The sequence below is a fragment of the Pituophis catenifer genome, unplaced genomic scaffold, assembly GCF_029215685.1.
Source record: "Pituophis catenifer annectens isolate HBS135680 unplaced genomic scaffold, rPitCat1.0.hap2 SCAF_4, whole genome shotgun sequence".
NCBI lineage: Eukaryota > Metazoa > Chordata > Lepidosauria > Squamata > Colubridae > Pituophis > Pituophis catenifer.
In genome coordinates, this window is record NW_027256884.1 from 109,182,346 (window position 1) to 109,210,221 (window position 27,876).

Here is a 27,876-nt window from a genome sequence, read left to right on the forward strand (position 1 = left end):
TCACTGTGTGTTCTTTGCAACAAGTTCCAACTGATCTGGTATTTGGCGATGAAATGTTCCCACACTTTTACCTGTTGCCTTTTCACCACTTCCTCTCCAGAGATTCAAGGAAAAATATTGAGATGACTTTATTGTTCCCTTCAGGTTATAGGTTTAAAAAGATGTTTCAGGGAGATACGCAGGTAAAGTTACACTTAATATTTTCTTTTCATATTTCAGAGAATTTCCTCCATTCTCAGTTTTCATGTTTTATTAACCTACTCTATCTAATAAAACTTCAGCAGTTCAGAGCTTAAAGGACAGAAAAGGTCTAAGATGGTGCTGGAGGTTTAAGATTTAAAAAAATTGCATTTTTTTCATGTGGGATCTTAATGAATTTAAAAATAGCATAATTAACTATGAGGACTGGATTTTGTTGTTTTGCATGTATCTTTCCGTCACCATAGTATTACAGAAATAAAGAGTAATTTGAGTTTTGCTGAATATCTGAATTAGTTGCCTGGTCACTTTATTTTTACATAGCAATGTTTGTTTTAGAATGTATTCAAAAAATCAAATGACAGTGATCAATGTGATTAAAAATATTTCTGAATGTGGTGAATGACATTCAAACCTCAGCAAATTTAGGAAATAAAATTTTCATCACTGCAACAAGGTAAAATCTAAGTTGTTTCTCTCCCTAGATTTCAAGGGAACGTTTGCTTGAATTATAAAGCATATGGCAGTTTCTGAGAAGGAATGGTTATCAGAACGTGGGGATAAATAAAAGAATTAAATGAAACACAAAAGAGAGAGAAGGGAGATGGAAGGGAACAAGAACAAATATTTTCTGCTATTTTTACAGTATTATTTCAGGAAGTGGTCTCTCCAAACACTGCCCTCCTGGTGTGGAAAGGGAAAAGAAAAAATACCCATCCTACAATTCAGAAGTTCAGTGGTTCGAATCCCTAGTGCCGTGTAACGGGGCAAGCCCCGTTACTTGTCCCAGCTTCTGCCAACCTAACAATTCAAAAGCATGTAAAAAATGCAAAATAGGGATCACCTTTGGTGGGAAAGTAATACTGTTCCGTGCGCCTTTGGCGTTAAGTCATGCTGGCCACATGATCATGGGGACGTCTTCGGACAGCACTGGCTCTTTGGCTTTGAAACGGAGATGAGTACCACCCCCTAGAGTCAGGAACGAATATGTGTGAGGGGAACCTTTACCTTTACCTTACAATTACCAGCTCGCACAAAAAGTTCATGAATGAGTCAAATATTTGAACATGTCAGGGGAAAGTTGAAAATCCAACTCTACTTCTAATAATATAATAACCCTGCAAAGTTTTCTGCAGCCTTTGACTCCCCAAGAAAAAATCATTTAAAAAAGGATGATTCGTACTCCAAAAAGGTTCCCAAACTCTAGACTGGTGCTACTAAAATGAATATTTAGATTATCTGGAGCCTTTTGGGAACTGCCTAGAGTTCCCTGTGTTAATTATATGACTAACCCCCCCCCCACACCACTATTAATTGCATTCATATATTTAATGCTAAATTTATTCAGTGTCAAATTTTCATGGTTTCCTTGGCTGATTTATATGAACAAATACCCATACACAAGAAAGAATAGAAAATGGATACTTGAGATATGGTTTTCCTCCACATAAAATTCCGTTCCAGGAAACACAAAGGTATACTTCATTATAGTGTTTGGATTGATACATATAAAAACATTTTGTAAAAAAAATCTAACACTTAGATGGCTTTGCTGCATAAATTTTTCAAAACTTAACAAAGATAGGGGTGTCTTTGTGTGGATTTAGTCCTGTTGAATTTTCCTTCTGTTTTTGTTTTTTTATTTGCCCTTGTCTCTGTGTGTGTGGTAGCACGCCAGCTTTTGCAATGAAAGAAAACACTTTCTACTAAAAATTGTTCACTCATTTGATGGAACTTAATGAATCGTTTGAAGAGACATGTTGGAGAGTTTGATCGCTCTCCTGACCTTCTTGTTTGTTTTTCCTTTAGGTATTCTGGGGTCACTGCATCAATGCCTTGATCCACTCCGTCATTCTTTTTTGGTTTCCCCTGAAAGCACTAGAACATGGTAAATAAATGCATTGTTCTTTCCCATATGTTAACGAAGTAATATTCCATCTTTCTAAGCCAGCACCTTTACACTTGGGGTCAAAACATGTTCCTTGGGACTTAATCATTGCAGACAGACCAACAGCTTTCTAACATTTATCAGCAATGATCTTCCAAGTCCTCCCTTTCTGCATGCCATCTTTCATAGATAGCAATTCACATCCATTGTAAATCACAATGTCCATTGGTGAAGCTATGTTTATTTAAAATTGATTTATACATTAAAAAGAAGCAAGTACATTGGTGTTATGCAGCTTCCCTAACTGTATGTCTTATCATTTGGTTTAGATTAATGAAAAGAGGAACCTGACCAAATATTTACTTACCTGACCTGATAATTTAAAGAGAATCATTTTTTCTGTGAGATGGCTCCTGCCCAACTTTGTTTTTCAAAAGTTCTGCTGATTCTGCTGCATTAGGGGCATCCGATCCAGGCTGCAAAAATCAAGATAACGATAGAAGCAAAAAGTTAGAGTTTGTTTGTTTTCCGGGTTTTATAATAGCAATCACCAAATTCATACTAGATCAAAGCCTACTTAATTTAAATTTAAAATGCCAACTTCAAAATCACTTCAGAAGATTTAAATTGGAATTGGTAAAGATTTTTATAAACTATTTCCACATGAAAATGTCAAATTGCTGTTGTTACTTAAACAGAAGGGATGAGAGAATTTCTATCTGTATTTGAAGAAATCCTTTAACTGTTGAAATGAAAACTGTCATTCACTTATATACCATATCAGGGTATGTCCTTTAAACAGCTCTGCAATGAATAGAGACTTTGGCAGCCTTAGAAATGCATGTTTGCAATATGTCTTTACCATCTCTGTCAATTGTTAGGAGTTGGTTCAGGAGAAATCTTTGCAAAATCATGGGATACTAGAAACACAGGACCATACAGTATGTCAGGGTAAAATATATAAACAAAGCAATGACATTGATGTGACTATCAATATATAAGTATCAGAATATAATTGATTGTTCCACAATACTTTCACAAGTATTCTCAAGCCCTGAAATTCCCAGTATGTCTCCAATGCTCAGTAAACCTCACCCAATGTAATGGTATGTGAGAAAGACAGGAAGAAGGGCAGCAATCTAGACAGCACGCTGATCATGAACTCTGAATCCAAAGGAGAATTTCAGAAGGAATCCTTGCTAATTTTAGGGAGAATTAAATTAAGGAAGGAGAAAGATATTTCCGCACTTACAAGATTTTCTTATTGGAATCTTACCCTAAAGAAAGTTATTCTTTTCTGGACTACCTCAAAGGGCTGACACCTTTTTGACCTCTGCTTTGACCTCAATGTGAAGTTTGTAAAATGTTTCAGCAGCTTTCAAGAGAAAGGAGACAAAGTGGGCATTCAGTTTCTTCATTCAAACAAGAAAGAACAGAAGAATTGTATGTTCCACAAAACCTGTTCCAGATGTACTGAGCAACCAGACATTTGGATTTCTTGCAATATGCCAGAGTTGGCTTGCTGTCTTTACCATGTATTGTAGATACTAATAGGCAGAAGACAGCCAGTTTGGTGTAGTGGTTAGGCTCGAAATCCAGAGATGAGTTCTAGCCCACTTTAGATATGAAGCCAGCAGAGTGACTTTCTTCTTGTTGTGCCATATCCATCATCGAATGTTGGTGGTCCTATTTTTATCAGCAGCTGCACAAAAAAGTGCTGTTGAGTTTGGTCCAAACCAGTCCCTTAGGTTTTGAACCCATGATGTTCTTCTCCTGCCTGGACCTCATTTGCCTTCAATCTTTCCTTGGAGGATTAAGTGAAGTATGCCGTATTTTTCTGGGTGTCGCATCACCTGTCCAAAATCTTCTAAATTTTGCTTTTTTATGGTTTTGATGATTTCCCTTGGCTTTCCCAGAGTGACTTTGGGCCAATCAAACTCTCTCAGCCTTAGAAGAAGGCAATGGCAAATCACTTCTAAATTGCAGGGATTTGTCCAGGCAGTTACCAGGAGTCAGGACTGACTTGTTAACAAGGTGATAAAACCATCCTATGCCACCTTTTATGTTGCCCCAGTGGCTAGCTATTGGCACAAAGATTTGCTGCAACAGTAGACTATCACTTGGGCTGGATACAAATATGTCTAATCTTATTCTGGGAGAGTAATAGACATGTGTCAATCCCAGGTTAATTAGGGGGAATTAGGATTGGAAAGCAGTACTCTGTTCTTCACCCTCTTCCCAGATGCCTGTTTTGATATACTGCTATGAAGATCAAAAGCAGGTTTGCCATGAAAACTGATGGCTACCAATGCTCCTGTACATTCAAAGAAGATTAGTATAAAACATGATTTTAAGGTTTTTTTGCTGCTGCTGCCTTTCTGTTTTAAAAAGAACCTTTTACTTTTACAGGAAGGCCTAATATTCTCTCTAGTGCTTTTTTCACCAGAGAGATAACACATTTTAATAAGTAGCATGTGTAGTATCTGATTTGAGTTTTGGACAGCACCAGCTAGGCATTACACCTTCAGAAGCCAAGTGTCATAACTGTCAGTATCCCAAGCCAAAACGGCCACAAAAGTTTGTGTGGAATGATCAGAAGGGAGAGGATGGATATGCTGCAGCCAAAAGTCATCAAGAAATGTTGGGCTGATTCCAGTCTCTGATTACATCATTATCGTAGTCACCAGAAATATTGAATTACCAGAAATCATGCATAGGTCAAAGCTTGTATGGGAGAGAGGAAAATACAACTTTAACACTTGGATTAGTTAAATATGAAAATAGGTGGTCAACTAATTCCAGGAATAAAATGAAGACAGTGTCATGAGGTCAAGTCCATAAAGAATAATCAGCAAGATTTAACTTCATGTCTATTAAGGAGACATGTAGAATCTTTTGCTAAACTTAGTTTCTTGTGCAAAAGTTTTCTTGATCTCAGCTTCATTTATAGGATAAACCCCACATAGTTTTTGTGCCCACTGTGAATGTGTAATAACTTTTATGCTGTTTTTACTTTATTTTTATATTTTAACGAACTATCTGTAATTCAGATCTGGGATCACAGTTAAAATTCTGTTCTACTTTGCAGAGGCTTTTTTGCCTGCTAAAGCTCTGTATGTTATATAATTTAAAATTCTGTTATATCATTACTGATTTAAATCAAGCAAAATATTCAAATTAGGTTAGTGATATAGTGTCCTCCCCAATTCAAGTATGTAACTTACAATTTCAGGCCATAAGTGACTAGTCAATCCTTAGATCTCTCTCGCCTACATTGATGTATACTTCTTGAGCTGCCATATTGGAACTGATTAATCTTTATGGTTGGATGATTTTTCTGGATTGTAACCCAATTGAACAAATATGGGAATATCTATTACAGCAATACATATTTTCTTTTTTTCCAAAATATCTTATTCCTTTATCCAGGAGAAGTAAATATGGTGATGACAGAACCATTGCTAAGTTTGTTATTTTGATATGATTAATTGACATACTGTAGGATTTTTACACAATTCTACAGAGGGATTGGATGTCGGATTTGGACGTCAGTCATTTAGTCATTAAAGTCACTGGGTACTTTAAAGATATCTAAACTTGTGTTAAACAAGAAAGTTTTTTGAATGTATCATTTGGATGCAAAATTATTTTTAAATCAAGGGAAATCAAACAAAAATAAACATAACAGGAAAATCTGGCTGTAGTACAGAGGCACCAAGATGATGTGGTAACTAGAAGTTTTCATCTCTGATCTTTGATTATTATCATCATTGACCCTTTACCTTGATTATTAGTTCTTGGCAGAAATTTTTGGTCTTTTCAATTCTTGAAAGAGAATTTTGTGGTTGAAGATGTATGTATATTATTTTTAACTTGTGGTTCAGCGTAAGCTACTTGTTATATTGTTTGTTTTCAGTGTTTTATTTAAAGAGCTCTAAAAAAACCTGTTGTGCAAATTTCAGCACGGATAACTGTCTAAAAGCTTGTCAAGAAATGAACGTATTATGGACTCTTTCTGAATGTCTCCTTTTGATTACCTTCTATATTTTCAGAAAAATGACATTTGCTGCACAAATTAAATATAATAAACATGATGCATTCCTCTGTTCTTTATGCTGGGCCTTCTGTTTTGTTTTAAGATATTTGAGCATGGAATTTAAGTTAAGTGATACTCTATACTAACTTTATTACATTGGACTTGATGGGACCTACTTTTGAGTAGCTACATATACTTTATTTGCATTTTCATTTATTGTATTTGATATTTTTTCATTTATTTGCAAATCTTATTTTATATAGCCTATATATGAGAAAAATCCTTTACTGAACAAGGTATCTATTTTTTAAAATTATTTATTGTAGATACAGTATTTACAAATGGCCAGGCTGTTGACTACCTGTTTGTTGGAAATATTGTTTATACGGTAAGCTAATGCATAAAAAATGAAATATTACCTATTGTAAGATTTCAATTATGGATGTATTTTGGTGATGGAATGTGTCTACAAAGGGGGATAAAGTATGAAGTGGCAATTTCCTAGGAAGGAGGGAGCAGATTCCAAGAAGGGGTGTGTGTGTGTATGTGTGTGAAACAGGAGACAACACAACCCAAAGCTGGATCAGAGATTTAGGATAACCACTCCCCAGAATCTCCCATGCTCAGTGGTGGGTTCCGCCCAGTTCCACCGAGCCGGTAGCGGTGACGATATGATGTCACTTACCCGGTTCTGCCCACCCCGACCCCCACACCTACCCCCTGCGTTATTCTTACCTTTTATTTGGTCCCACCCCCAATCTATTGCTGCCTCCTGAGTCCCAGCTGATGGCTAGAGGGAAAAAACTGTTTAAACTCTTGCCGCGGGGCTTCAAAGGGCTGACCTACAGCTGATCAGTGTTAAAAGAAAACAAATGAGTAGACCGGTGCCTGCAAAAATAAATGGGTAGACCAGTGCCTGCAAAAATACATGAGTAGATCAGTGCCTGCAAAAATACATGAGTAGACCAGTGCCTTCAGTGCCTGCAAAAATACATGGGTAGACCAGTGCCTGCAAAAATACATGAGTAGATCAGTGCCTGCAAAAATACATGAGTAGACCAGTACCTGCAAAAATAAATGGGTAGATTAGTACAGCCTGGTAGACCAGTACCTCTGCTAAATCCTAAATAATTGTCACATGACCATCAAGCCATGCCCACAAAATAAGCGACTCCCACAGAACCGGTAGTAAAAAAATTTAGAACCCACCCCTGCCCAGGGTATATCTGTTAGGGTGAGAATAATACAGGTGGTCCTAGACTTACAACAGTTCATTTACTGACCATTCGAAGTTACAATGACACTGAAAAAAGTGATTTATGACTATTTTTCAAACTTGACCTTTTCAGCATCCCCATGGTCATGTTTACATTCAGATACTTAACAATAACAATACATAACAACTATGACCATTGCAGTGTCCCAGGTCATGTGATTACCTTTTGTGACCTTCTGACAAGCAAAACCAATGGGAAAGCCAAATTCATTTAACAACAGTGTTACTAATTTAACAACTGCTGTGATTCGCTTAACAAATGTGGCAAGAAGTCATAAAATGGGGCAAAACTCACTTAACAAATTTCTCACTTAGCAACATAAATTTTGGACTCAGTTCTGATTGAAAGTGAGGACTACTTGTATATGTTTATTCTGGCAAGATTCTGTCTATTTGCCATTAGCAAATAGACTCTATAGAGAACTGAAATTTGGCTGAATTGTTCTATGCCATTCTTGGGCAAAATCTGACAATTTCCTATGGTTGGGCATAATAAATAAGTAAGTAAATAGTGTAGAATGTACTTAGGTTTGCCAGTATTACGCCATAGAAAGCTGTGTGTGTTGAATTTCTCAAAATGGGCAGCTATTAAAAGATAAGGAATTTTGCCCCAGGAAGTTATGGCAACTTGTTGGAAGGTAATTGACACTGGGGGCATTGAAGAAGAGATTTGGGTTTAGGTCTGTTGGGAATATATGAGAATTTATATTCAGATATTTCTGATTCATGATTGGGTGAATTATTCTGGTTCTTATCATAGTTCCAATATATCAAGTCCTGGAATTCCCAGAAATCCTAGTAGAAACCACCCACATACCATGTCATATGGCTATAAAAGTCCAGGAATATATAGAAATAATTTATTCTGATTCTATTAGGTCTATCATAAAGCATGTTAAGGGTTGCGGTGGCTCAGTGGCTAAGATGCTGAGCTTTTCGATTGAAAGGTTGGCAGTTCAGCGGTTCGAATCCCTAGTGCCATGTAACAGGGTGAGCTCCCGTTACTTGTCCCAGCTTCTGCCAACCTAGCAGTTTGAAAGCACATAAAAAATGCAAGTAGAAAAATAGGGACCACCTTTGATGGGAAGGTAACAGCGTTCTGTGCTCCTTTGGCATTTAGTCATGCTGGCCACATGACCACGGAGACGTCTTCGGACAGAGCTGGCTCTTTGGCTTTGAAACGGAGATGAGCACCGCTCCCTAGAGTCAGAAATGACTAGCACATATGTGTGAGGGGAACCTTTATCTTTACCTAAAGCATGTTGAGCATGTAGTTGTGCTGTATAATAGCTAGTTAGTAATTGTTAGATCCTACAATGAGGACACAGGCATGGGAATATGTGTGTATGTGTAACTATTCCTATCATTTCTGAATTTCTGTAATTCTGAAATGTGCTAAATATTTCATTTAGCAAAAAATGATATTTAATTTCTAATGTTTAGACCATGTCTTTGCAATGTAGTATACCTTTTACTCAAAGAGAAACAAGAGAACAACTGTGAATGGGAAATACATGCTGAAATTCAGATTTGTCTTCTACTTTTTTTTACTGCAGTATGTTGTGGTGACAGTCTGTTTGAAAGCTGGTTTAGAAACCACAGCATGGACAAAGGTGAGTATAAATATTATAAATAGTAGTAGGAATTTCAAATTCATTTTTGCTGTCTAAAATTGAACTGCAATTTTATCTAGAAGAAAAAAAATCATCAATTCACTTTCGGAATTCACACTTAAAGTAACATGTGAGGATAAAGATGTAGCCTTTAGACAGGGATGTAGACAATCCCCGGGGGCTCACAGGCATCTGAAGAATTTCACAGATAGCTATGATTCAGTAAAAACACCATGAGTATTAATAACACTTTCCATAGTTTGTATTTGGCAATTAAAAAGGGAAAGATATAGATCACAGAAGTCACAAGTTGAATTGCTCTGCCTGAAAACGGTCTTCCTTGGAAAGTAAATGAAAGAAGAGGCCTCCAGCTCATTTATTTATTTATTTATTTATTTATTGGTTCGATTTATATGCCGCCCTTTTCCGGAGACTCAGGGCGGCTTACAATGCGTTAAGCAATAGCCTTCATACTTTTGTATATACCTGCTTAGTAGGGCTTTCGGCTCCGCCTAATAGGTGTTCTTTTATATACAAAGTCAGCTTATTGCCCCCACAATCCGCATGCATGATAACTTTCCCCCTCCCCACATGCAATGAATTTATCTTACTAAAGACCCAAAACTCTGGAATCCTAGATTATGGCAGTAACTGAAAAATGGTTAGTATATTTATAGCTGGGAAATAGAATCTTCTACCCTTGGTCAATTATCCATGACTGTGTTTCTTTAAAAAAATCCTCTCAATTGCAATTCCCATCAGTCCCAGCTAGCATAACCAATGGCAATACTAGCTGGAGTTGACAAGGTTAGGATTGTTGGTTTTATGAGGTACTGAGCCTGGGAAGACTGGGAAAAAAACATGCCAGAATAACAACTGTTATAAAAGTTTCCTTTTTAAAGAACTTGCTTTCATAGTTTATAGAATCATAAAATCACAGGGTTGCAGTTCATAAAATGCATAAAATCACACAGGCTGCAAGACCTTGCAGTTCTTTTGGTCCAACTCTCTGCCTAAGGCAGAAATCCTCAGGCCAACCCAGACAAATTGCTGTCCAGTCTTGTTTGAAGACTTCCAGTGACATAGCACACAAAATTCCAGGAGGCAAGTTATTCCATTGCTTGAAAGTTCTCAAAAAATGCATTTCTCTCTGTTAAATTCCCACCCATTGGTTCTTGTCCTATTCTCAGTGCTCTGGAGAAAAACTCTATACCAGGGGTGTTAAACTTGTGGTCCATGGACCGGATGCGTCATGTGCTGGCCACACCCACGCCCGGTTTAGCGAAGGGAAAGTAGCGATATGTCACGTGATGATGCGAGTTTGACATGCCTGCTCTATACCCTCTGCCCCGTGACAGCCCTTCAGATATTGGAAGACCACTATCAGGTCTCTCTTCATTTCCCCTTTTTAGATTAAATACATCTAGTTCTTTAAACTGTTCTTTTTAGCATTTACCATCCAAGTCCTCTGTGTTGCTTGTCTGCACTTGGGATCAAGTTGAGATGTTTACTGTCTTGTTTTATTTTATTGTAGTTTGCTTGTCAAACTATTTTCATAAAAGATTGTTCTACTGATTTTAATATTCTACTGTTTAGTCCTTTGGGAGGCAGAGTATGCTTGCCATTATCTATGGATGGAAAACAGATCACTGACAAAAACAAAAATAAAAAATCACAAGTTAATATGCTGGAGCTGAATTCGGTACTTACAGTATGTGGAAACTTAAATCCTTCACTGAGAACATACATATCTTTTTCATCTCCATCTCATTCCCAAACTTTCAGTCTTCATCTAAATCTACAGTTGACTGAATAATATGAATATACATCGTATTGCAATACTGAGACACATTTCAGTTTTATTAATTATTATAGCTAGAAATTGTTTTATTTTTCACAATATTTACATGTATCATTACATTTTTTATAAGATAGATGAAACCAGATTTTGAAATGTTTTCTGCTATAAATAGATATTTTTGTAAATATGCTATGTTTCGGGAATCATTTAAAGCATATATGATATTCGTGTTAGTAATAGAAAGAAGAATCATGGAAGAATAATAAAAAAAAATCTAAATAAAAATATTTGGAAAATAATATTTATGAACATTTAAAAACATAAGGAAGATAAGCCCCACTGGAACGATACAGTTGCTTCAATTAATCTGGAATTTGAACTTAATATGGAATACTCATTGCATTTTATTAAAGGAAGGTATTGAGACCGAAAATGGTAAATTACTGACCTTTTGATGAAAATAGCACCAATAGCTTAATATTCTATAAAATGTATAAGGAATATGAATGAATAAAACATATTATTTTGCTTTTATATTTTATAGCTTAATTTAAAAATTCATGGAAGGAGAAATTAATATTTTAGAAATAAATAATTAATATTTTAGAAATAATCTAGATTTTCTGAAAATCACACATGAACATGTAGCATACTTTTATTTTTACTTTTTTTCTTCTTATATCACTCAAAGGAACATAGTAGGTCAGTAGCTAAGACGCTACTGAGAAGAAGGTCAGCATTTTAGTGGTTTGAATATCTAGTACCACGGAGCGGAGTGAGCTCCCGTTATTTGTCCCAGCTTCTGCCAACTTAGCAGTTCGAAAGCATGTAAAAAATGCAAGTATAAAAATAGGGACCACTTTGGTGGGAAGGTAACAGCGTTCCGTGCACCTTCAGCATTTAATCATGCCAGCCACATGACCATGGAGACGTCTTTGGACAGCACTGGCTCTTCAGCTTTGAAACGGAGATGAGCACCACTCCTAGAGCCGGAAATGACTAGCATGCATGTGTGGGGGAACTTTTACCTTTATCACTCAAAGTTTGTAACAATTTTTAAATAATGTTTTCCCTGCTTTTAATGAGGGTTCTACAATGATTAATTGTAGGTAATTGCAGGTAAAGATGCTGTTGAATGTGGAAATTACTATCATTTTTTTTGTCAATTGTAAGCACTTCGATTTATATACTGCTTTATAGTGCTTTACAGCCCTCTCTAAGCGGTTTACAGAGTCAGCATATTGCCCCCAACAATCTGGGTCCTCATTTTACCCACCTTGGAAAGATAGAAGGCTGAGTCAACCTTGTTAATGCAAAACCGCTGAGAGCAACTCTGTCACATAGTCTACAGACAATATTACTTTTATTTTTTTAAAAAAAAAGTTTATCCTGGGCAGTGCTGTTTTCTAAAATAGCATCAATCCTTGACAATAATAGATTGCTGATTGATATTTGAAATATATTTGACTCAGCAGTGGAAGTATTGTTGGATGAGGAAAAGAATTTTGATATAGTGCAGTGAAAATTTTTGGAGGAAGTTGCAGTCAAATTGGGATTTTCATCTTTTTTTATTATTTAAATTAACTGAGGTTGAATTCAATTGTTATTACAGCAACTGTTTGTTTTTAACAACTGCCATGTACAGCAACCAGATGCAATTACAGTAGCGATCAAAAGTATCTATGTGCCCAATCCTTGCAATTATAACCTTCTCAGGTCTTAAAAATGAAGCGAAGCTCAAGTAAGACAGCTGATCCTATGGTGAAATTAATCAAGTGACATATTTTTTCATAACGAATTAATACTTCAATTTTTTAAAAAAAAAAAGTTGTTCACTTTAATGTGCTGGAAGTATAAAATGATTGAAGAAGATGAAGTATGATAGTCACACTACTGTTTTTGCTTCATATTCATAAATATATTAACATATATTGTATATACATTATATACAATAATAACATTAATATAATAAGAATAATATGTAAATGAAATGTTAAAGTATATTTGTAAACTCAGTGATTTTGAGCTTCCCGATTAATTAACCCTTAACAATTAATTAACTGAATTAACAAACACTATACAGAATATTAAAAAGCATATGTTTTAAGTTTGAGGAGGTGACAGCAAAGAGCAACATGCTGACCAAGAGAAAAAAAAGTTTCAACATGGGAGTTTTCACCAATCTTGTTGCTGGCATAAAATCAAGTATCAATCTTGAATGAAGTTGGCCGAAATCTGAAAAATAATAATCAACAATGTCTTTCAAAGAGAGACCAATAAAAAATTAGCTCCTTTGGAACTTCTTCAAATCATACCAATTAGAAATTTATTTGGATGAACAACCAATCAGAACTTAGTTTCAAGAATTCCAATGATCTGCTCCAATTAGAGATTAGTTCTGTTAAGAAATATAAGAGCTCATTAGTTCCTGCTCAGTTGCTTGTGAGTTGCCAAGATATGTGCTACAGAGTAGACCATGTTCAACTCTGAAGATGGCTTCCCACAATTCCTGGCAAAACATCAATTAATTAGACCTTAGCCTAATATTTTGGAAGCTTATCATCATCATTGGTTCATATTGTGAGGAAGTAAAACTGGGATTGCTGCCTGTACTTGGGAAAAGCAGTTGCAGCTAAGCAGAAATGCTTTTCATCCCCATTTCCTCAAGAGTCAGCACAACTCCTGATTTTTCCCAGAAACTTGAGAGGAGTTGGCTCATTCACTCCTTCATTCATTCTCTCCCACTCACAATTTACTCACAAGCATCCATGCCAGCATTCCAGCTGCCTGGCTAATTGAACCGTACTTTATACTATGGTGTGACCAGTATTGGAAAACAAAAGATCTTCACACAATTATAATTGCTAATCTGGAACTGTTCATAGGTATTGGACTACAATTCCCAAAAGTTTCTATCAGCATGTCAACTACCAGGGAACATTGGAATTGTTTAAAACATCTAGAAAGCCCTGAATTTTCAGTCCCTGAATCGCATTGTCAGAATTTGCAGAATTAAAAGTTGCCTGTGAAAATGTCATTTGTTTGATGATGAGCTTTGTTTATGTTTTAGGGTTTGTCTATTGTTAGATTTAGTTTGAAGGGAAGATTGCAGGAAAAGATTCAAAATTCAAAAACATGTTTAGGAATTAATTTGCTTTGTGTATTGAAGATATTGGTCACTGTATAGTAGCTATTCTCTGGTGGCTTACAGGAATTATAAGAAACGGCAAAAAATCCCTATAAAGTAAAGCTAATTTATTATGAAATTAATTAGCAATCGTAATACATGAAACACTTTTTTTGCCATAATCACTTAAGGGACAGAAAGAGACAGTCTCAGATGTATTCTGCTACTTTATTTTGATTTGTTATTTTAGAATAATTTTCTACCTATCTAGAAATCCACAACTATTTTATATTTATCATTTCTTAACTTTAGTACTATTTGTCTAACCTGCAGTATAGTCCAGGGGTGAAATGTAAAATTTGTTACTACCGGTTCTGTGGGCATGGCTTGTAATGTGACTGGGTGGCGTGGCCAACTTTTTTTTTTTTTTTACTTTTAAAAACATTTTTTCTACAACCTCTTCGGCAGAAAAGATTACAGAAAATAAATGCTTTTAGAAGCCTCTGACGATCAGGCAACTCAGCTGGGATCACCAGAGGCTTTTAAAAGCATTTTTTTTTTCTACAGCCTCTTCAGATGAAGAGGTTGTTGAAAAATTGCTTTTAAAAGGCTCTGATGATCCCAGCTGAGCCGTGCGATCATCAGAGGCTTCTTTTTATACTTTTAAAAACATTTTTTCGGCCGAAGAGGTTGTATAAACAATGCTTTTAAAAGTAAAAAAACCAGCCTCTGATGATCGCGTGGCTCAGCTGGGCATGGGGGGGGGCGCAGAGATTTTTGCTACTGGTTCTCTGAACCACCCACCGCCATCGCTACTGGATCAGGCAAGCCGATACAAACCGGGAGCATTTCACCCCTGGTATAGTCCCTGCTAGTCTTTACATTTAGTCAGTTCCGAGTTTTAGTTATCATATTCATAGTCTTTCATTTCCCCATTTTCCTGTTTCCTTTCTGCTGCTTTTCAGGAGTTGTCTTTGTATTGAACAAGCACATTTTCTTCACTACATAAATTAACTTCCTTCAATCTATATAACGGATTTGAGGGAAAATACAATGCTACATTAAGTGCTATGTGGAACCACAACTATAATTCTGTTTGTAGTGGAGCACAGCAGTACTCCGGCAGTTCTAAGGAATCTTGGCAAGCTTTGGAGGTCTCCCACAACATTAGTCTGTCTCACATCCTTCCATTTTAAAATGCTCCCAAGATTAATCCAGGCATTTTTGACTCTTTGGAGATCTAATTTGCATTGAAGAAACTATGAGTACAGACATGCTAGTATGTTTGTATGTCTAAAACTCACAAAGAATTATTAGCCAATCAGTTATTATCCTTTCTGGTGTGAAACCTTGACATTTCTCACAATTCACTATTGACATTTCCTGAGCTGAAATTATAGTATTCAACCATAAAGTAATTTTGGCATAAAGATGGATTGCAAACACATGATGATGATGATGATGATGATGATGATGATGATGATGATATGCAATCAGCAGTGGGTTTTATGTTGCCTCAGTGCCAGGACTCCACAGTTATTTGCAATTGTTGTTGTTGTTGTTAGTTGCGAAGTCATGTCTGATCCATCGCAACCCATGGACAATGTTCCTCCAGGCCTTCCTGTCCTCTGCCATCCTCTGGAGTCCATTTAAACTCACGCCTACTGCTTCAGTGATTCCATCCAGCCATCTCATTCTCTGTCGTCCCCTTCTTTTGTCCTCAGTCTTTCCCAGCATTAGCTCTTCTCCAGTGAGTCCTTCCTTCTCCTTAGGTGGCCAAAGTGTTTGAGTTTCATCTTCAGGATCTGGCCTTCTAAAGAGCAGTCAGGGTTGATCTCCTCTAGGACTGACCGGTTGTTGTTTGCAATACTCTCTCCAATTTGAAGCGTGATATGTGTTTATTTGCTTTCCTCCTGTTTTAATTTCTTGTTTTGATGTATTATTTTAAATCCTGTTCCTGGCAAGGGTTTTGCAAGCCAGTCAGTGACTTCATGGTTTAGAATTATATATAAGCCTAAACAAACTATCAAGGATATATAGCTTGTTTACAGCTATTCCTTCCTACCCTCCCTCCCTCGCTTCCTCCCTCCCTCCCTCTTTCTTTCTTTCTTTCTTTCTTTCTTTCTTTCTTTCTTTCTTTCTTTCTTTGTCTTTCTTTCCTTCCTACCTTCCCTCTTTCCTTCCTTCCTTCTTTCTTTCTATCTATCTATCAATCTATCACAGAATTTAAATTGACAATCTTTCTCCAATCTTCTACCAAATGCATTTTTTCCTTCCTAGGCCAGGAGAAAGGCAGGGTGCTGATGGTGATGCTAGAACAAGAAGAGAAATGTAGGGCAGGGAAGTGGCCTCACTCATTTTGGCTTTCTCTCCATTCATCAAGATGTGATAATCATAAACTAATATATAACTCTTCACATACACATAAGCACATATGCATACAGTGTTACCCACTCCCATTTCAAATACTCATGTCAGGTATATTTGATATTTCCAAAAGATTTTCCCTCAAATGAATATGACGAACAGTGATATCTAGGTGGCTATTTAAACTAAGCACATAGAAACAATATGCCTTTTAATATAAGAGAATATATGTTTCAGGTGAATGCCTTGTAGAAAGCCTGTTAATCGTGAAAAGGCTGCAGTGTTACATTCATTTTCCTAGAATTAAGTTCTGACTGACCAGACATTTCACATTTCTAGAGAATCTAGAGGATTTTTAAAAATATTATAAGCACTGTTAGGACGAAAAAAAAATTTCTCTTTTGATTTAGTGCATTTGAAACATCATGGAGAATTTCACATGTGAATGCATACTAAGAATATTTTTTTAGTCTGAGGGGGTGACAATAGAGAGCAACATGCTGGCCAAGAGAACATAAAGTTTCAACATGGGAGTTTTCTCAGAGGTTTCACCAATCTTTCTGCTGGCATAAAATCAACTGTCGGTCTTAAGTGAGGTTGGCCAAACCTTTGGTGGGGGGAAAAAGGACTCAAAGTAAAATAATAGCTGAGGGGCCAAATGAGGCTGGCAAGGGAGAAGAAAGACCTGTGCAATCTTGATGGTGTGTTTCTTTTCTCCTACAGTTCAGTCACTTGGCTGTCTGGGGAAGCATGCTGCTTTGGCTCGTCTTCTTCGGTGTCTACTCTACTATCTGGCCTGTCATTCCTATAGCACCAGACATGCTTGGACAGGTGAGTCATTTGCCGTGAAAGATCAAAGATCAAGGAGTTTTGGTCACCCAAAACTATCCTAAGTGGATTGGTTGAGTTTAAGAAAAAAATCTACTGAAAGCTTATTTTCATTTTGTTTAAAACATTCTCAAGAGTGGAAAACGTTGCCTTTTTTTTAAAAAAAATAGATAATTGCATAAAATGTAAACACTGGGACTGTAATCCAAATCGACGTTTATTTCCATTTGGATGTTGGGGGAATGCAGCTTTTCTATGGGCTCTCATAAGAAACTTAATAGTGGTGAATAAAAACACATATTATGGTTTAACGTGATGGCTTGGTTTCTATAACACCGTGAACCACAGGCTACTAAATTTCTCGCTTTCATGTGGTGTAGTGTGTTGTATGATTCCAGCCAATAAGTGATAGAAAGCCATACTTCACATAATATATTTAGTAAAGTTGCCACAAAGCTTACTCAATCAAAGAAATATTAATCATTGATTGTGCCTGCATATGAATGAACTCAACCATTTCTCCCTGGGAACTGGCTAAATAAACCATAGAAGTTTATTCGTTGATTATTTAGGTAACTAGTAATTCTGGCTTGTTCATCTTGTAACAAGTCAGAGTTGGAAAACAGTTATAAACCATAGACCTTGCCAAGAAGAGGAGTGTTTGAGCAAGCATGTTAATTAGACACAGAAAACCAGGATTTTTTAGCAAACGAGCTGAGCACGATATGTAAATTATTAAATTAGTTTCCCTAAATTGCAGTGAGGAATATTTTGGTGGATAGGAAGTTGAATTCAGCAATGGAGGAAAGGGCTAGAGTTGATGGAGTGAGGAGTAGTTTGAACTGGGATTTTGCCATGATTTCCTGGGGCAAGGATTGTATCTTTCTTTCTTTTAGGCTAGCTAAGAGTTTCCTTTTTAAACCTTTGTATGTTATACTTACTCTGGGATGCCAGAGTACACAACAAAATGATGCTAAAAGACCATATGGGAATCTTTGGAATAGAATTGCCCATTCTGGGAATGTTGAAATAAAATTGAATTAAAATTGAATTAAAACTGCCTATATTTGGATAGAACAAAAAAAAAATGATTTTCTAACTGGGAAGGCTTACTTTTATAATGTGCTGTTAATGAGACTTCTCCAGCAGTAGTGTCTCCCAATTATTGTTTTGTGTTCAGAATTGTTATGCGTTCAGTTACATAAGTTTTTTATTTGCGTAAATATTTTAAATATCGCTTTAATAATCATCAATAAATTGGAAAGAAATAAAAACAAAAACAAACACAAGTCCCAAGACAAAGTGCTTATAAATACTCATGATATATTTAAAAACATTATTATGTATAATACATATTTTATATTATTACATATAAAGAACGGTTGCTAGAATTGGGTATGTCTAGTTTAGAGTTTAAAAGAAGGACTAGATTAGATTCCCTCTGCGCATGTCCAAGATGGCCGCTCCCAGCTGAGCGGCGGCGATACTCGGGGGATATTCCCCGGGTTTTGGGGGTTCCGGGGGCTCGACCAGCTAATTGACCCCCATGTCTGGTGAGGGGAGCTTCTCACCAGTCTGTGTCATCTTCTTGAGAGCTGGCAGCTCTCCAGGACACGATGGCCAGGAACGAGACGGAGACGGCTGCGCTGCGGCTCTATGAGCGGGGAGAGCGCCCTCAGCGTCCTCGGCATCTCCCCGCAGCTGCCGGGCCAGTGGAACGGGCGGTGGCGGCGTCGGCGATGCAGCCCCTCCCTGGAGCTTCAGGGACTCCGAGGGGATGACAGGGGCTTCCTGTTAGACCCAACGGTGGACGGGATGTTTTAAGAGCTGGCATCGTCGGGATTGGCACTCGCTTTAACACTGGGACGAGCGGCTGGGAGAGATAACATCAGAGAGGCCGGAAAGGGACAGGAGCCTGAATAGGGAGAGCGAGGGGCATCCTGACCATGATTTGAATCAGACCATCAATGTTTTGTTTCTTGGAATTGCCGATTACAGCTATGGATGGGAGGCCCACTTGGAGGGGGCCCACTCCTGGTCCTTCCAGAGGCTCCCCCCCTCCCTTATTTGGATGGGGGTGAGCTAGAAACATTGCTGTTTGATGGTCACAAAAGACCTTGGGCCAGGCTTTTATGCCTTACGTGGTCTATTAGCCTCCAGGAGGCCACTTATCATCTGGAGATGCCTCTGAATAATATGATACGATACTTGTTATGATACCTGCCTCCCATGGACATGGACATCTATAGTCTCCCGATTCGCCTCCCTACTCGCCTAAGGTGCAGCCGCTAGAGTTATTGGAGTCTTCTCTGGGCCCGTGAACCTGTAGATTGGTGGTTTGTCATCAATGCCCCCAATTGTAAGAGGGAAATATTCGGATTTCAAGTCTTTCATGGTGCCGGTCGATGACTGCGGTTTCTGGCCCTTCCCAGCTTTCGTGAGAGGGCAGCTGGTGTTAACATCTGGCCTCGAAGCGGCCTAAGACTCCATCCACTGCTGTGAGAGAGCAGTGGAGTTTACTGACTTGGAATTGATTGAATATCCCTTTCCAGACTTTGGACTATCTTGATTACCCCCAGGCCATTGATTTTCCCCCGATTGATTGATTAATTAATTGATTGATTAGATGTATTCGCCAACAGAACTTCTTATTCTGCGAGACTCCCCCCTCTCGCAGGTGTGGCCCTCCACTTTATCAAGGGCCTACCTTTATGACGGGCTTTGGCACCCCGAGAGGTGGCATGCTGCAAAAAGGGGATTAAGGGGTTTTTTAGGGAAACTTTTTGATAGATTTTTAAGGGATTTTAAGGGGCGGGAGGGTTGTGTGGGTTTGGGGGTTAACCCACGGGGGGAGGGGTCCGGCCCAGCTGTTAGTGGGGCCACGGAGGGTGCAGATTCCGGGGGTAAGAGGGACATCAGAGTCCATTCTGTCGAGGGCTTTTCTATCAATGTGTTGAGTGGGAGGGGCAGATATGGTGGGAGCAGGGGGCCGCATCATGTAGTGGGGGCGCGCACTCGCTATCTTCGAGCGGTGGCACGCCCCGGTCCCCATAGCCCTTCTCGTATCCCAGGCTGTTCAGACTCTCAGGGCCCGAGCCTTCGGCTGCTGTCGTGCAATGCCAGATCCGTGGTAAATAAAGCCCCCCTCATTTGCGATCTTATTCAGGAGGGGGGAGCGGACCTGGCAGGTATTACGGAGACCTGGTTGGGCCATGAGGGGGGGGTTCCCCTCGTGGATATGTGCCCACCAGGTTTCCGAGCATTCCATCAGCCGAGAGCTCAGGGCAGGGGCGGGGGGGTGGCGGTTATTATAAAGGAAAGTCTTGATCCGAGGGAGACCACTGTTCCACAGATAGCCGGATGTGAGTCCCTTTTTGTGAGGTGGGGTCGTGGAGTACAGATGGGCTTGTTGATCACGTACCTGGCTCCCTGCCGCGTGGCAACGGCCCTGCTCGAGCTGCTCAACGTCATAGCTGAGGTGGCGGTTGGTACCCCCAGACTTCTAGTCATGGGGGATTTCAACCTGCCGTCTATCGGCGAAACGTCTGAGGTGGCTCGAGAGTTCATGGCTTCCATGACGGCCATGGACCTTACTCAGTTAATTCATGACCCCACTCACACGGGTGGACACACTCTGGACTTAGTTTTTGTCTCTGGTCAGTGGTTGAGTGGCCTTGATACAGGGGATATAGTCATCGAACCCTTGTCATGGTCTGACCACTCGCTCCTTCGACTGGACTTTCTAACCGCTGCACCCCGCCGCAGGGAGGCGGGACCGACCAGGTGGTTCCGCCCCAGGCGCCTGATGGACCCTGATAGGTTCCAGATGGAGCTTGGGCCATTTCCTGAGACTCTGGCTCATGACTCGACTGAGGACCTGGTGGCCGCCTGGGATAGTGCGGCTGCCGGGGCCTTGGACCGTGTCGTGCCTTTGCGGCCTCTGACCCGGCACCGAACTCACCTAGCTCCTTGGTTTTCCGAGGAGCTCAGGGAGATGAAGCGCCGGAAAAGACGCCTGGAGAGTAGTTGGAGGACCAGTCGCTCCGAATCCGACCGAACACTGGTGAGGTCTCATATTAAGACCTACCTAGTGGCGATAAAAGCGGCGAAATCTAGTTATTTTGCCGCTCTTATCGCGTCATCAGATAATCGCCCGGCCGCCCTGTTCAGGGTGACCCGCTCCCTCCTCCATCTGGAAGCGCGGGATGACCCCTTGCAGGGCCGAGCCGAGGATTTTGTGCAGTATCTGTATGACAAAATCGCTCAGATTCGGGAAGGACTGGCCTCTGACTGGGTATGTCCGGATGGGATGACTGAGGCAGGTCTTGAGAGTGTTATCTGGGGGGAGTTCGATCCTGTGGCTCCCGAGGACATGGACAGGGTCCTGGGACGGCTGAACGCGACCACATGTTTATTGGACCCGTGTCCCTCCTGGTTGGTTCTGGCTTCCCGGGAGGTGACACGAGGCTGGCTCCAGAAGATCGTTAACGCTTCTTTGAGTGAGGGGGTCCTGCCGGCCGCTTTGAAAGAAGCGGTTGTGAGGCCCCTCCTCAAGAAGCCCTCTCTGGATCCGGCTGTTTTGGCTAACTATCGTCCAGTCTCCAACCTTCGCTTTGTTGCGAAGGTTGTTGAGAGTGTGGTGGCGCAACAGCTTCCCCGGTACCTGGATGAAGCTGTCTATCTAGACCCGCTCCAGTCCGGCTTCCGGCCTGGGCACAGCACGGAAACGGCATTGGTCGCGTTGGTGGATGATCTCTGGAGGGCTCGGGATAGGGGTTGCTCCTCTATCCTGGTCCTGTTAGACCTCTCAGCGGCTTTTGATACCATCGACCATGGTATCATGTTGCACCGGTTGGCGGGGTTGGGGGTGGGGGGCACCGTTCTGCGGTGGTTCTCCTCCTACCTCTCTGACCGGTCGCAATCTGTGTTGACGGGGGGGGCAGCGGTCGACCCCGAGGCACCTTGCTTGTGGGGTGCCACAAGGGTCGGTCCTCTCGCCCCTTCTGTTCAACATTTATGTAAAGCCGCTGGGTGAGATCATCCGTGGCTTTGGGGTGGAGTTCCATCAGTACGCTGATGACACCCAGCTGTACATCTCCACCCCAGGCCACCCCAACGATGCCCTTGAAGTGATGTCCCAGTGCCTGGAGGCCGTGCGGGCCTGGATGGGGAGAAACAGGCTCCGACTCAACCCCTCCAAGACCGAGTGGCTGTGGCTTCCAGCGTCCCGATATAGCCAGCTGACGCCATCGCTGGCTATTGGGGGCGAATCACTCGCCCCCACGGAGAGGGCTCGCAACTTGGGCGTCCTCCTGGACGCACGGCTGTCTTTAGAAGATCATTTGACGGCCGTGGCCAGGGGGGCTTTTTATCAGGTTCGCCTGATACGCCAGCTGCGCCCCTTTCTAGATCGGGACTCTCTACGCACAGTCACTCAGGCACTAGTCATTTCCCGCCTGGACTACTGCAACGCTCTCTACATGGGGCTCCCCCTGGGGTGCACCCGGAGGCTCCAGCTGGTCCAGAACGCGGCCGCGCGGGGGATTATGGGGGCGACGAGGCGCTCCCATGTGACACCTCTCCTGCGCGAGCTGCACTGGCTCCCAGTGGTCTTCCGGGTGCGCTTCAAGGTGTTGGTGACCACCTTTAAAGCGCTCCATGGCTTAGGGCCAGGGTACTTACGAGACCGCCTTCTGCCACCAATAGCCTCCCACCGGCCAGTACGCTCGCACAGAGTGGGCCTCCTCAGGGTGCCGTCCGCCAGACAATGTCGGCTGGCGACCCCCAGGGGGAGAGCCTTCTCTGTGGCGGCGCCCACCCTCTGGAACAACCTTCCCCCAGAGTTACGTATAATAACAGACCTCCGGATTTTTCGTCGGGCCCTGAAAACCTATTTATTTCAACAAGCTGGGCTGGCCTGAGTTAAATTTTAAATTGATTTTAAATTGGGTTATCTTAATTTCGGCCAAAACATTTAATTATTTTAATATTGTTCTTAAATTCTGTATGCTTTGTTTTTTATCTTGGCTGTGCACCGCCCTGAGTCCTATTTGGAGAAGGGCGGTATAGAAATTTAATAAATAAATAAATAAATAAATAAATAGTCTAGTTTAGTCTAGTTTAAAAGAAGGACTAGATTAGTCTAGTTTAGTCTAGTTTAAAAAGAAAGACTAGGGGAGACATGATAGCAGTGTTCCAATATCTCAGGGGCTGCCACAAAGAAGAGGGTGTCAAGCTGTTCTCCAAAGCACCTGAGAGTAGGACAAGAAGCAATGGGTGGAAACTAATCAAGGAGAGAAGCAACCTAGAACTAAGGAGAAATTTCCTGACAATTAGAACAATTAATCAGTGGAACAACTTGCCTCCAGAGGTTGCGAATGCTCCAACACTGGAAGTTTTAAAGAAGATGTTGGATAACCATTTGTCTGAAATGGTGTAGGGTTTCCTGCCTAAGCAGGGGGTTGGACTAGAAGACCTCCAAGGTCCCTTCCAACTCTTGTTATTCTATTCTGTTCTGTTCTGTTCTGTTCTGTTCTGTTCTATTCTATTCTATTCTATTCTATTCTATTCTATTCTATTCTATTCTATTCTATTCTATTCTATTCTATTCTATTCTATTCTGCAAAAACTCAGAAATGTTCAGTCAAAAATGTTATCAGTGGAAGGATCAAGAGGGAGGTAATTCCTGTGCATTGTGTCCATCATTAGTTGGTTACACGTATTTAATTTATGGTTAGGGCTGGGGACCAATTGTTTTGCATTTTATTGTGAATTTACAAACTTCCTGAAATTAACATGTGCACTGAACACAATTTTGCAAACTTTCCTACATTTTGCAGTAGGAATTGTAAACAGCAACAAGAGCTAAGTGTAAATGCATACATAGGGGGAAACCCATACCAAAATTAATAGTTTGGTAAAGGTGACATATAAGAATGTTGGGAGGGAAATTGCGTAGAAATGTGTCCTTAGAAGAAATGTTTATGAAAAGATGTGCAAAATGTTATGTTAACATTTTACATACAAACTGCCAAATGATGTGTAATGGGATGGAAGAAACCTAAAGCTAGAAAAAGAGAAATCTGAACAAGATTTATCTTGACAGATCAACCACTCCTAGTCATTGGCATGCATTTGTGACCCAAATTTGATTGTACATTAATACTCTCCTTAGAAGGTATCCTAGTTGGTGGTTTCTTTTATAAAACACCAGTTGTAAACCAAAAGTTTTTGCAAGGCATATTATATATCTCCTCGGGATTTTGAGTATTCTTTTTCTCGGACTTGTGAAAATGAAAGAAAATATACCTGCAAAATAAATTATTGGGGATTATTATAACCAAAAGGGGAGCTCCGCATGTCACTTATAGTTAACTCTTAAAATATTCGTGGGATTTTGGATTTGCTTTTTCAATATCTATTCAGTTCCAGGTGGTGAAATTTTTCCCTTCAGTGTCATGATTTCAGTCTTTCGAGAATAGGGCGAAATAATGATCCTGTCAAAACCACTCAAGTGCCCAATGGGAACAAGAAAAATAGGAGATTTTTTAAAAAGAGGACATAATAAAATAAAATCAGTCTGTGCCCATTGTAGTCTCTGTTAGTAGATGAAATAAAGTTTGCAGCGTATATGTTTGCCCCATTTGTATCGTGCTTTTTTATAATAGGAGGGAAATGGTTTTATGAATAAAATAAAAGATTTCAAAACCAAGCTCCAAAGGAGTTTCTAGAGTGCACATAAACCCAAATCTCCTTTCCCAGTTTTATAATATTTCCCAGAGAGAAGAAAAGTTCCAAATCTGTGCTCCTAGTCTTTCCTTGCCAGATAGTGCAGGGACAAATATGTTAGCAGCAGAGCGTAACATCATCACATATGCTAAGCAATTTATAGCAGTGGACAAGAGCATAGCATTTCACTTTGGAGATGTCTGAATTATACCATTGTGAAATTCCCAGCCTTCTTCCTAAATTGAGGGCCTTGCTGGTTCTTCCTCTCTACAATCCCATTTCTACAACTATCCATCATAGGTACATTTCCTTTTTCTTTGGAGTTGGATTCAAGCTTCACTTTCCTTTCCATAACACCTTTCAGGTGTAAGAATTACTCAGCATATGAGTAATTCCTATTTTTGCTGTACACGTATGCAAACAGATGAAAATGTCAGGGAGGCATGCTTGAAGGGCAGAAACAATTCTACGTTCACTGTGGAGAGGAAGGAAAGAGAGATGGTCCATGGATTCATCAGTGCACAGTGCGTCTGTGCAGCTGAGAAGTTGGGTGAGAGTAATAGAGGACATCTATTATGAATGAATGTATGGACCATTCATTCACAGCCAATGGCTTCTTAATACAGCACATGGTTTGTCTTCCAAAGTTAGAGTTAAGTCGCTGATCAAAGAAGCAAAGAACCATGGCTGGTGAGAGTAGGGTGTAATAACTTAGAGGGGGCAGTTGTCAATCTCTATATAAAGCAGCTTCTTCTTCATTAATTGCTTCTTCCCAGTGGTGAAATCCAAATTTTTTTACTACCTGTTCTGTGGGTGTGGCTTGGTGGGGTGGCAAGGGAAGGATACTGTAAAATCTCCATTCCCACCCTACTCCAGGGGAAGGATACTGCAAAATCCCCATTCCCTCCCCACTCCTGGTGGAAGGATATTGCAAATTCTTCATTCCCACCCCACTTTGGGGCCAGCCAGAGGTGGTATTTGCTGGTTCTCCGAACTACTCAAAATTTCCGCTACCGATTCTCCAGAACCTGTCAGAACCTGCTGGATTTCACCCCTGCTTCTTCCCTATATATCTTATGCAAATATTCTGATCAGAGAAGGGATAGAGTTTGAAATCAATCAGCAATGAAAACTGAGTACTGCTCCTAAGAAGGGAAAAAATAAATATAAAACCAAGATAACAATTTTATTTTTACAAAATAAAATAATAATATATCTTCTTTCGAAAAGAAGCAAAATAATAACCAACCCCAAAAAAGGACATTTTAAATGTTATTTATCAGTTCTGAAGTTACTAATAATTTCTGTTAAACAATGGAACTATACTCACCATTTTCTGTCAAAACTGGTAATGATCTAATAAATATTACATTTGTGTTCTGCTTTAAAATAGGGGATAATTGGGTTTTAAACAATTGGTATGGACAGATTTCTAGGGTGACAAAACAGGATTTGCCAGGATCCCTGTGATTGGCAGAGAAACAACTAAGTCCTAAATCCTTAGATATTATTCCACAGCATCCTCAATATATTCTTGGCATCATGATTCTAATTCAGATTTCCATAAATTAGGCTGAAATTGATTACAAGCATCATGCAAAGCAATTAAGTGCCTTTTTTTTTTTTACAATCCTGTGTGATAAGCTCAAATATATTGGCTAATATGCTGTATTCTAAATATATTTAAGTTTTAAGTCCACCTATACCTTATTGTCATTAGTTATACTTCATTCATTCCATACTTTACTGGACTTATTTCTGATAACTAGGTATGCCATTTAAGCTATTAGTTAGTCTACTTGTTTTTATATCTAGCAATTCTAATTAAATAATATATCTTTGTGTTCTTAATTAATCAGAAATTGATTCCTTTGTTTACACATATTAATCTTATTCCTGAACAGAATCAAATAAGAACATGTTCAGTTACAATTAAAAACTAACCAAGGTATTTAATTTTGTAGATCTGAATGATTACTGGAATAGCAAGAATAGTTCCAATTAAATAATATCACATGTTGAACAATATACACTGCTCAAAAAAATAAAGGGAACACAAGCAGAAGACATCCGGAATCTGAATGAATGAAATAGCCTTATTAAATACTTTGTTCGTTACATACAAAAGTATTTAATAAGGCTATTTCATTCATTCAGATCTCGGATGTCTTCTGCTTGTGTTCCCTTTATTTTTTTGAGCAGTATATTATTAATTAGCCAATGAGATTTCCTTACGTAATAATGTCATTCAGGACTGTCTGAACGGTATAACTGAATAGGCCAACGTTTCTTCAGCTACATTAAAATTGTTTGAAGCAAGAAAGGTGGGTTTTTTTAACAATGGCTGAAACAGTTGTGGAAGCCTTCGAGTAATTTGAGCTCAGTCCTAATTTTGTTGAAGCTACAAGGAAAATATATATGATTGTGTCACACTTGTGGTTAAACATCTGCTCCAGCATAACATTCAGATCTCTGTATAAAGAAATTACACAGAACAGAAGCATTTAGTTTCTGTGTGAATATTCTACAAAATGTTTTCTGCTTCAAGCATGTTACTTAATACTCTTTGATCTCACGCTCGCGCGCACACAGAGACACAAATAGAGAGAGAAAGAGCTCTGTATTATTACCAGTAAAATGACAGGAACATGAAGTTGACAGGTGTGAACTTTGTCTCAAAGGAGAAGTTGTTGCATGTTTATAGAATGCAGTGCTGCTCAAAAGAAATCCATAGTTCTTAATAATGCAAAGACCTAAACATACATATAAATTAGGTGTGTGTGATCCTTATGTCTCCTAGAATTTTGATTAGTAAAAACTGGCTGCCCAGATTCCTTCCATTTTATAACACATGAGAATTATAGCGTATGAGCACTCATAGCAGAGGTGGGTTTCAGCAGGTTCTGACCAGTTCTGGAGAACTGGTAGTGAAAATTTTGAGTAGTTCAGAGAACCGGTAGTAAAAATTCTGACTGGCCCCGCCCCCGTCTATTCTTTGCCTCCCAAGTCCTAGC

General features: G+C 39.6%; 1 protein-coding gene across 2 annotated transcripts in view; it reads left to right on the forward strand.

The window, feature by feature from the left end:
- ATP8A2 (ATPase phospholipid transporting 8A2) overlaps positions 1 to 27,876 on the forward strand; it is a 352,855-nt gene that overhangs the window by 238,420 nt on the left and 86,559 nt on the right. For both annotated transcript variants that reach the window (XM_070943899.1, XM_070943898.1), the window contains 4 exons: positions 2,008 to 2,086; positions 6,449 to 6,510; positions 8,955 to 9,011; positions 17,030 to 17,137. In XM_070943899.1, coding sequence (XP_070800000.1) covers positions 2,008 to 2,086; positions 6,449 to 6,510; positions 8,955 to 9,011; positions 17,030 to 17,137 — 306 coding nt within the window. The remainder of the gene's footprint in view (positions 1 to 2,007; positions 2,087 to 6,448; positions 6,511 to 8,954; positions 9,012 to 17,029; positions 17,138 to 27,876) is intronic.